The sequence below is a fragment of the Zingiber officinale genome, chromosome 11A (genome assembly GCF_018446385.1).
Source record: "Zingiber officinale cultivar Zhangliang chromosome 11A, Zo_v1.1, whole genome shotgun sequence".
Classification (NCBI taxonomy): Eukaryota; Viridiplantae; Streptophyta; class Magnoliopsida; order Zingiberales; family Zingiberaceae; genus Zingiber; species Zingiber officinale.
In genome coordinates, this window is record NC_056006.1 from 26070056 (window position 1) to 26081551 (window position 11496).

An 11496-nucleotide genomic window follows, 5' to 3' on the forward strand; every position below is an offset into this window, starting at 1 on the left:
GTGCTTGAATATTGCAATATTTTATCTGCTTTCTTATTTATTTCACCATGCACATCTTGAGCTTCTTTTGCTCTTGCAGTGGTATATGTACTATAAATACTATGAAGATTCTGACCTTATGCAGATATTTAAAATGTTTGCCTATGTTCTTTGGCATAGAGATGTCGTTACTGATACCATACCTCTTCATGGTAACTTGACACTATAGCTCAGTTGTACTAAGTAATCTATGAGACATCTTTGGAAACTACTATTTGTTTTTTGTAGGTACTGTACTTTTATTGAGAGTGTAAAATTAGTGTAACAATTTTTTTAGCTTGAAAGATCAAAACTTCTTTTGCTTTTGGTGGATCTGTCACTATTGCAACCTTAACTCTAATCTGGTTGCTTCAACTATGTCGATTAAACTTCTTTGGTTATTACTTAATCCTAACATCCATTTGTAGTTGGGTTGGAAATCCCTTTAACATCTATTTTACTGAATGGGCACATGAATATGAAAGCCACTGCTGGATGATCAGAAAAGGAAGTGCAATGTTCGATTCTGACTGAGCTCCAAGGGCTAGGAAGAGGTTTGGAGCTTCTGAGAAGGGGGATCATTTCTCAATTACAATGACTCATGTAGACTCTCCTTTCGACCAAACAACAACTATGATGACAAACAAAAGTAAAGGCAGTGGGACAAAGAATTCTATAGTTGTGTTTCTTATTGTCTCATCTTAAAAGCTAATGCACGACTATCTCGTGCGATATTTTGCTTCTCTTTCTCTTTACTGCATTAGTTTGCATTCAGGAGGTAGGTGATGAGGAAACCTGGCCACGTCTTTGCAGTAATCGTAGTACAAGTAACTCCTCTTCACCTTCTCATAAGCTTCCTTCTCATCAGAACTCAGCTCTCTGTACCTCTCCACATTCCACCACAGCTCGCCAGATGAGCAATCCAAACCGCCATCCGAATCGCAACCCTCCACATCAAATCCTTGGAACTGAGCCAGAAATGGAGCATAGTCCCAGTTAATTTTCTCTTTGCCTCCACCTGTTGCCCAATCCTCACCATTCCAAATGCTAGCCTCTATTCTCATTGGCTGAGTCAGATACTCAACTCCCGCAAAAGACAGGTTTTGAAAAACTCGAACAGGGACATCATCGACATAAAACCTGAAAAAAAAGGGAATTTAACAATCGGTAGGATCCCTCTGTTTTCTATTCGAATCGAGAATGCTTACACAGTTTGGTAGGAGTTCCAAAGTATTTGGTAGTGATGGAAATTGGCAGTGGGGTCAAACCACAAGAAGAGCCTTTGCTCCCTTTCTCCATGGCTGTTAATGAAGACATTAGTTTGGAGAGTGACAGGCTTCCCTTCTCTGTTGCCCAAGAACTCGAAGTCCAGCTCGGTATGGTCACTTGTGTGAGACGATAACTAGGCAAATTTTTTGGAAGCTCAGAAAGGGAGAACAAATGGATATGAACAAGAGTTTCTCACATAAAATGCAGTGACAATTCCAGCAGAGTCTTTGTTTGGCAGCTTCATCATCAGATCGAAGAACCCCGAGCTGTAGTTCAACTTGGAACCGAATCCAGAACCTGTTGAGAAAAATATCGATCATGGATAAACTTTATCGGTCATGGATAAAAGTATAGAACTACCAGAGGATTTATCCATAGAAAGTTGAATCTGTCTTCCTTGATCCTGGAAGGAGACATGGCTTCTGCCCCATGTAATGGCATAGTTCTCTTCTAAGCTAGTGAAGTTTTGATCATTGCATCTCGCAATTGCAAATTCTAACCCACCAAGCCAAACCATTACGAGAGTCATAACGCTCAGTAAACAGTAGTTGGAAAACATGATCTTGCATGCGGATTAAGCCTCTGCAACACAACTATGTAGGCGTAAACCAAGCTAGAGACTCACACAACTTGCATGTTTCATCTACCAATGAGTTATCGGATAGTAGTTAGCCCATACACTTTGAGATGACTAACAACGCGAGCAAGATTTCTTCAATGCTTATGCTCAATAGGTTCAAGAGGTGACGAGTTACCACCTAAAGTCTCTTTCCGTATGGTCCATGGCCTCCTTTATAGGCTTCGAAATCGTGCTTGAAGCCTGCTTTCGTAAGTTGCTGACTAATGAGAATTAGGGTGTCGGTGTAAAAACAAGCATTGGATTTCATTCAAGCTAGAGACTCACTCTAATGAAGGATGTCTTGCCTGGGACAATCCTCCTATGCATCTAGTCACGCACACAACTAGCATGTTTCATCCATCAATGAGTTATCGGATAGTAGTTAGATCATGCACTTTGAGATGACTAACAACACGAGCAAGATTTCTTCAATGCTTATGAATTTCTACAAATCTAGGGGTTCAAGTGGTGATGAGGACAAATTATTACCTAAAGTCTCTCTTCGTATGGTGCATAGCCTCCTTTTGAAATCGTGCTCGAAGTCTGCTTTTGTAAGTTGTTGACTAATGAAAATCTGGTGAAAAAAATTAAGCATTGGATTTCATTTTTCTCAATCCCTTAACAATGAGAAAGGAGCAAGGAGCCTACCTATCTACCAAACTTTGTTTAATGATACGATTGTTTATAGTCTAAAACATGCTTAAGCATACAAAGTTGATACAGGATTAATTCAATGACCCTTTAAATTTCAAATGGTTATAACTAGGGGTGTAAATGAACCAAGCTGCTCATGAGCTGTTCGAAGCTGGATTCAATAAAAGGTCGTTTGAGCTCGTTTAATGAGGCTCGTTAAAATAAACAAACTAAGCTCAAGCTTCGCAGTACTCGGCTCGTTAGCTCGTGAGCACGTTCGTTAAGCTCATGAATCAACTTTTAAATAAAAAAATAATAGTTTTGATATTGAATTTATAAATTTTATACTCTACTTATGAAAAATATAGATAAATATATTAAATTTATTTATTAGAATAAAATTATAAATTTTAGTAAGAATATTATATTTTTCTCTAAATGTATAATTTAGTTTTTAATTAATATTTAAATTTATAATTTATATTTATTAAACTCGTTTAGGCTAGATAAAAGTTCAAATAAGCTCGTGAGTTATGAATATATTCGTTAAATAAAATTCGAGCTCAGCTCGATTATAAACAACCCAAGCTCAAACATTTAAGAGTTTTGTTTGATTACACCCCTAGTCATAACTTTTGATTTGGAGGTCAAAATTAGACTCTGTCAACGGATATGTGTATAGAATTTGAAAATCTACATTTGTTATAGGGTACCCGTGTTCATCAATTTTCAGATTCAAATTCAACCGTTTAGTTCCTCATTGAGCTTCCAAAGATTTATTACTATTTTTTAGTAATTTTTATTTTTATGGTATTTAGGATATTATTAATATTCTTGGTAATTATGGGTCATAGTTAGTGTATAACATCATTCTGTTATAGTAATTTTAATGTCTGTCAAGAGATTTCCTTTTCTAGAAAGATTTCTTTTCTTTCTCTACGGCATTGGAATTGAAATTATATATTATGATTTTTTTTTCCTTTATTTATCTTAGGATCTAGAGTATATATAAACACCTGTCTAGTTATATGAACATCATCCCCAATTATTAATAAAGCTTTCTTTTTTTAGACAAATAGCATGTTCTCTTTTGTTTTCTTCAAATTCTCTTCTTATCTACTACTCAATTTTTTTCTCCTTGTCAGCTTGCAGAATAATCTCTATCATATCCGGTGTCAAAAACTCATGGGGAAATCTAATCATCCTATTTGAAAGCATTAACCATTTTACGGCATAAACGTTTGAAGCAGAAGCACAAGAAGAGGACGAAGAAGAAGAATGGATTAACTGCAACAAATTGAGTGAATAACAAATGAATTAAACTATGGGGCTGTAATTGAAAAATGATTCCTCCATCAAACTTCGCAATGACTCAATGACTTCTGTACAGTCTTTGGTTAGGTAGAGGTAGAACATAGCGATGATACTCCGGTTGGATCGACAAATGAATCGGTAGAACTAGAACATGGTGTTGGCAGATTGGAGGAGGTAGTGATGCGCAAAGGCGGCATGCATTGCTGCTCCAATTGGCATCACATCTTCATCCATGGTGAAGTAAGGGTTGTGTGGAGGATGAACTGACCCTATCCCCTCATTTTTAGTCCCAAGTAGGAGCAATGTCCCTGGCACCTTCTCCAAATAATAAGCGAAATCCTCGCTACCCATAACTCGCTGAGCGATCTCTGTGTTTTCGTCGCCCACGACTTCCTTCGCCACCTGCTGGACATATTCATGGATCCTCGGGTCATTCACGGTGGGAGGGATCTGCAGCAGTTGCTCTGATTCTAAGAACTCAATGGTCGCGATGCACCGGTACACCATTGCCTGTGCCTGGATCACCTCTTGTATTCTGTTGGTGATTTCATGGAAGGCGGCTTTGCTGAAGACCCTAAAAGTGCCCGATATCGAGACTGAATTCGGGGCGTCGGTGTAGGAATTGCCTCCATCTACTTTAGTCACTGACACAACCTGCAATATTGATCGAAAAACCTGAGTCTCCTGAATCGGATTCATATCGAAATTCAGTTGGGGGAATGAACTAAAATACCTGAGGATCGAAAGGATTGGCTTCTCTTGAAACAAGATTCTGTAGACTGATCACAGCTGATGAAGCAGCCAAGATGGTGTTGATCATTGCTTGTCGAGGTCCGGCATGGCTTATGACAGCCCTAAAATTGCCGCAGCCGGCCAGGAACTCGCCTGCCCGGGAGGCCACAACGCCGGAAGGAAGGAAGTAGGCTACATGCATGGCGAAAATGGCCTCCACGTTCTGTAGAGCTCCATCGAGGATCATCTCTGAGGCACCAACTCCCTTCTCCTCCGCTGGCTGAAAAATCAGAACCACAGTTCCCTGATCCACCAATGCAACAAAAATAATCCGTCTTATTCTCATGTCATTAAACTCGATCTCCTATTATATCAAAGGCAAGTGATTTGAAAATTTACTTGCAGTGTGTGTTTGAGTTCCTGAAGTATTTTTGCCGCTCCGAGGAGCATGCTGACATGGGCGTCATGGCCGCAAGCATGCATCTTGCCGTCAACCTTGCTCTTGTGCTCCCATTCAACTAGTTCCTGAAATGGCAGAACAAGTTCTGATTAATAATTTTCTCTCTTTACTCAAAAGCGATCTTGTTAATTCATTTTAAATTAAATAAATCATAAATGACTACTAATTACTAGTACAAATGGTAAAATATAAAAAAAACTTGCTCAAATATGTCAAATTTCGATTCCAAAACTTTATATGGTAAAACTTTATCTCTTAACCATCGCACTGCTATTCCAGAGGGACAAACAAAGGGAGCCTTTGTACCCAACAATAAACTCATAAATTTAAAATAATCTCTTAGAAAAAAATAAGAAGATAAAATTACGTACAATTAGACGGCTAGATGGGCCAGCCGTGTACGGAAAATCTTCAATCCAATCTCACGTGAAACAACTTAGCAAAAAAAAAGGTCTATTTTTATTTTATTTTTTTTCTTCTTAACTCACTGCCAACTCTAGCCTGTCCCGTCCCACACCGCTGGATTGTAACTCGCGTGAGCCTCATACATGATATATGCTCTTTTAAATAAGTTGATAGTGTGTATTGAATTGGACCAGATTTCAATTATAGTGAATTGGACCAGACTGACAAGTCATGGTCCAACCCATTTCGAGATTAGTAAACAAATCGAGAAGAACACTCTTTGCCATTCGAGTCTAATTTAAATTCTATGACTAGAAATATCGTTGATAATTGATAGATTTAGTTACCTGGATCGGCAGCGCGTCCATGTCAGCTCTGAGGGCGACGAAGGGCGGCAACCCAGTGCCGACGGTGGCGACGACGCCGGTGCCGGCGACAGGGAACCGGTAGGCGACGCCGAGCCGGTCGAGCTCGCGGCGGATGACGGCGCTGGTCCGGAACTCCTCGTGGGAGAGCTCGGGGTACTCATGGAGCTCCCGCCGCAGCCGCAGCATCCACTCGGCCGTCTCCGGCACCTCTGCCATCCTCTTGATCTCCGCCGTCGACGTGCGGGCCGCGCCGCTGGGCCGCCCCTCCCACGTGACGCTCCTTTGGAACACCGCGCACTCATTGCGACAGCCGGAGCCGCCCTGGAGAACCGTTTGAAAGGCGGCCGCCGCCCCACTGCCGACGAGGAGGCAACAGAGGATCACGCAGGAGAAGAATTCCATGCCGCAGAGAAAAATTAATTAATTGACAGAGGAAGAAGAAGACGATCGATATATTTATAATCGAAGATCCATGGCGATACTTTTTCACCTAATTTATGGATCGAACGACGATTGGGTGTAAGACGCTACGTTGACCGAAAGATCGGTTTGGAAAGACTCTGGAGCAGACACGGAAGTGGAAGTGATAGATTGCATGGTTTCCACGTGATAAATGTGGGGATGTAAGTCGCTTTTATGACAGCAATCTTGGACATTAGTCGCAGGGAAGCCTGCTGGCGGCCGCATAGATCGTGAATCATGATGTATAATTATTTTCAGCCCGACAGCGTTGATGAGCGGTTCTTGTCATCAAAAATCAAAAGGGCGTTTAACTTAATATTCATAATAATATTAAATATTTATCTCAAATATTCATAATCTCTTACTATTTAAATATTTCAATTTCATAATCAAATATCTTCTTAATCAAATATTTTATGAGTCCCACTTACTAAATATCTTATTATCAAATATTTCAAATTATATAACAAAACATCTCAATAAAATAATCATTGCTCTTTATGGGACCCACTTGCATGCCACCTAAAATGAAATCATCAAGCATAAAGTTATACTCGATGATTTCTATTCACCTCTTAAATATCCTCTATAATTAAAGATATTTGAGAATCTTGACAAAGTCGAGGTAAATGCCTCCCTTATGCGCTAGTTACTATTCCAAAAATTAATAGTTATCCGTCATTTACTTGCTCCGTATTAATCCTAAGATGGATTGACGGAGGATGGTCATCCCTTAAAAATATTTTTTATTCTGTAACTATTATGTTATTCCTTATTTTTAATATTATTGTACCAGATAGACTCTCTCTGCCAGGCGAATTACAGGATTTTTTTTAAAAAAATTTAATAAAGAGGATATTTTGAAAAAAAAAAAAAGTGCATTCTTTGAAAAATATGAAATTATGATGTATTTTTGAAAATTCTCTAAATTTAAGTAGGTTCTTTAAGAAAATGTCGTACTCATATTCTTCTTATCTTTGGGAAAATGCCCTATTCATCATATTGTTATTATTTTTATTGTTTATTGTTTATTTTATTTTTTTTTAATTTTTTTTTTTGTTGTGACTCGCTTGTATTGTATTCCTGAGAGAGAGTTGTGATGGACAGTTCATTGCGCCGTCGTATGCTTTTCAAACTGAAGCATCGCTAATATTTTGTCCACGTGTAGTGATTGCTCCTACACGGAAGTATAAGTGCGTATGTACAAGCGAGGAGCTTCTAAGCCCTTTCGTAGTTTCCTAAATATTGACGTTTGAGTATTTCCTAAATATTGATGATTCTAATTTTAATTATGATGTACTATTCAGCTGTCGACGGTAGTGAAGAGTGATATATCTTAACAATTCTTTTTAATGTCGATATCACGGATATGTAAGTAGGGCCGTCTCAAGATTCCTTGAAGCCCTAGGTAAAAAAAAAATAAAAAAATAATATTTTTTAATATATTTTTATTTTTTTAACATTTTTCATTTAGATTTGGGACCGAAAATAATAATTTTAAAAAATATTTTTAAAATTAGTTATTAAAAAGAATTAAATATTATTTTTTTAAAAAAATTAATTTTTGATATAAAATTTAGTTTTCTGACCGGTATTTTGATAATAATTTTATTTTTTATTAATAAAATTATTAAATTATTTAATCTTTTTAGATAGAATGTCAAATAGACTTTATTAATTTTAATTTTAAAAAATTTATTTTTGCTAATGCATTTTACTTTGTATTTTATGATAAAAAAATTTCTAATTCACATTATTATCGAGAAATAAAAAGAAAGAGCGAGGAAAAAATATTATCAGCAAAGGAAGAGAAGGACGTTCTTCATCGGTGAGGAAAGAGAAACATGCAAAATCGTTGATGAAAAAAGAAAATGACACAATGTACTGATGAGATAACTATTAGAATTTTTAAGAAATATTTAGGAGAAAAGAATTCATTAGGTTTTATAATAATAGTATTACTAATTGCAAAATAAAATGGGAATTGGAGTAATAATAAAAAAAGAAAGAAATATGTTAATTTAAAAATGAATTATATTTAAGGTAGAATAAAATCTCATATAAAATTAAGATAGGCAATTAATGAGGAAATAAAGATAAGTACAAAGTATAAATAAGAAGTGGAATCGATAATAAATTAATTGACAAAGTGTCATTAATGAATTAGCAAGACATTTATAATTCATTAATTAATATTAATGATACTAATTTAATTTTTTTAATATTTTTAATTAATTAATTAATGGGCCCCAATAAAATTGGGGCTCAAGGCATAGGCCATAAGCCGGGTCTGTATGTAAGAGATGAATATAGGTATATTATATAGACATAGTGCATATGGTAAGATTTAATTTTATATAATCAGTTTTTGATAATCATCCATGATTAATGTTGATTATTACATTTTGATGGTCAAATTATTTGGATTAAAGATAGACACCTAATTTTTTTATTAAAAAAACTTTTTATTTTAGTTTTTTTATCTAAAAATAAACTTATTTATTTAAGTTCTTATAATAATTTTAGTCAAAATTATTATATATTATAGTTGTTTCGATTAAAACTACGAAAATAATATCGAGTAATTTTGATTAAATTAGAATAAAGTTATTTTTGATATAACTGTATTCATATGTAATAATTTTAGTTTTTGTTTCCTGTTACAGTTGTCTTATAAAGACTATTCAGGATTTAAGGTTTAAATAAAAATATTTTCAGGATGGGATATCCTTTTGATAACCGCCGTCCACAAAAATTTTAAAATAGAAAATTTGATTAATAATAGAAGATCTTCTATGATAAGGAGGGGTCCTGTCCCCTTACTATGATAGAGATTAACGAAGGTCAAAATTAAGACGATCAACAGACAGAGAGTCTTGGTCGGTCAGGTGGGACATAGCCCGATCAGAGGTTAAATACTAGCCCACCATCTTCGACATGAAGTAGTCAAATCGACGCTTAAAGGACGTGTAGAAGTCAAGCTGAGCGGCTCTTCCGCTCGGTGTGATGGCGGACGACATGGATCAAGGCCGATTAGCCTAGTAGCTCTACTGCTCGGTGCGACAATGGGCTACCGGCCGAGTAGCCATCCAGCTCGGCCCAGCAACGGACGACACTACAAGGGACTTTCAGCCGAGCTGTCATTCTGTTCGACCAAGCAACAGACACAACAGGATATCATTCGACATCCTTTGGGGAGTTAGTGACGTCGACGGGCGACATGGTCAGACAGAGGATCGTACGACGGAAGCTTCCACTGTCACTTCAGAAATATGCTCGGCTCGTTAAGTTACTATGTCAGTGACACTTTACTGATATGTCCCTTCAAGGAAAGTTTGGGATTATGTGCCCGCTTTGAGAAGCGTGCGCACACGCTACAGGAGCCCTATATAAAGGGGGGTCCAGATATCGACGGAGGTGTGCTTTTCTTTACATTGCGCTATCTTTCTTTCTTTGCAAGGAGACTCGCAGAAGCAGTCATTTCAGGCTTGACTCGAGGCAGAGGCATTGACGTTGTTGTATTACATGTAAAAACATTACATATTTTGCAAACCATATACCTCCGGCCATCGTTTTGATCAAGGAAGACGACTGCAACAAAACTTTATGCTTCCGGCCCTTTCTCCACAAGAAATGATGGTGTATCTTTGTCCCAAGAAGAAGACACAAGAGGAGTAGGAACCAGGGACCAAATTTATAGCATGCTCCAATATTCTGACATCATCGAAATTTTGGAAGCAAGGGAAGGTAGTTACAGTGGTTTTTGGAACCGTTTCAGTTTTTGGAACTGTTTTCACATTTCACATTCCAAATACATAGACCAATAATCGATTGGTTGTTCCATGGCCAATGGAGTCAAAATTTAACCAACGTTCTCCCACTTGGTCTATGTATATCCACTATATAACAACATTAACATATAGATCATGGCGACAGTTCCTCTAAATATGAGTATTATCATCCATGTATCACAATATGTTACACTTCTCAATATCAACCCAAACCAAATTAAAATAAACCCAATGTTTATTGTGGTCCAAACATAATGATATTTTTCAAACAATAAATATGTATACAACTCAAGAGAAAAATATCCAAACTAAATAAGAGTTTCATTAAAGAAACAAAAAAAAAAACATTACATTATGGAACTAAGTCCCATACGCGCTACATGATCCCTGAAACCCTTTGGTGGCATGCCCTTAGTCAGAGGATCCGCGATCATCAATTCAGCGTGCTTATGTGTTCAATAACCACTTTCTTTTCTTTAACACGCTCTCTTATGACTAAGTACTTAATGTCGATATGTTTACTACGACTACCACTTCTATGGTTCTTAGCCATAAATACAGTAGCTGAATTATCACAATATAATGTCAGAGGCTTTGAAATAGAGTCCACAACTCTAAGCCCAGATATGAAACTCTTCAACCATACACCATGCGAGGTTGCTTCAAAATAAGAGACGAACTCAGCCTCCATAGTGGAAGTAGCAATCAAGGTCTGCTTGGCACTTTTCCATGACACATCCCCATCAGCTAACATAAACACATAACCAGATGTTGATTTACGTGAATCAATACAGCCAGCAAAGTCTGCGTCACTGTATCCAATGACTTCCAATTTCTCAGTCCGTCTATACATGAGCATGTAATCCTTGGTTCCTTGAAGGTATCTCATAACCTTCTTTGCAGCCCGCCAGTGGTCAACACCTGGATTACTCTGATATCTCCCAAGCATTCCAACAACAAATGCAATGTCAGGCATAGTACAGACCTGAGCATACATAAGACTTCCAACAACTGAAGCATATGGAATGGTTTTCATTTGTTCCTGTTCGAGCTTATTTTTAGGACACTGATTCAAATTGAATCTATCACCTTTCACAATGGGTGCTACACTTGGTGAACAATCCTTCATTCGAAACCTCTCTAGAATTTTGTTGATATAGGTCTCTTGAGACAAACCCAAAATGCCTCTAGATCTATCTCTATGAATCTTTATGCCAATGACATAGGATGCGTTACCCATATCTTTCATATCAAAGCTCTTAGAAAGAAATTGTTTTACCTCATATAGCAAACCCTTATCATTAGTCTCCAGCAAAATATCATCCACATATAGCACAAGAAAGCAAATTTTGCTCCCACTAACCTTCTGGTATATACAAACATCCATGATATTTTCTTCAAAACCAAATGAAGTAATAACATCAT

General features: G+C 37.1%; 2 protein-coding genes across 2 annotated transcripts; both read right to left on the reverse strand.

Moving 5' to 3' along the window:
* Positions 1-770: 770 nt before the first annotated feature.
* LOC122031313 (xyloglucan endotransglucosylase/hydrolase protein 2-like) lies at positions 771-1804 on the reverse strand. The gene is made up of 4 exons (XM_042590438.1): positions 1648-1804; positions 1484-1584; positions 1227-1420; positions 771-1158 (listed from the first exon to the last, which is right to left on the reverse strand). The coding sequence occupies exons 1-4, from the start codon at positions 1802-1804 to the stop codon at positions 771-773; spliced, it is 840 nt and encodes a 279-aa protein (XP_042446372.1).
* Positions 1805-3801: 1997 nt separating this feature from the next.
* Positions 3802-6255, reverse strand: LOC122031087 (IAA-amino acid hydrolase ILR1-like 1). The gene is made up of 4 exons (XM_042590153.1): positions 5798-6255; positions 4985-5110; positions 4587-4889; positions 3802-4507 (listed from the first exon to the last, which is right to left on the reverse strand). Exons 1-4 carry the CDS (start codon positions 6218-6220, stop codon positions 3998-4000), a joined length of 1362 nt encoding a protein of 453 aa, XP_042446087.1. The 5' UTR covers positions 6221-6255; the 3' UTR covers positions 3802-3997.
* Between the last annotated feature and the right edge of the window lie 5241 nt (positions 6256-11496).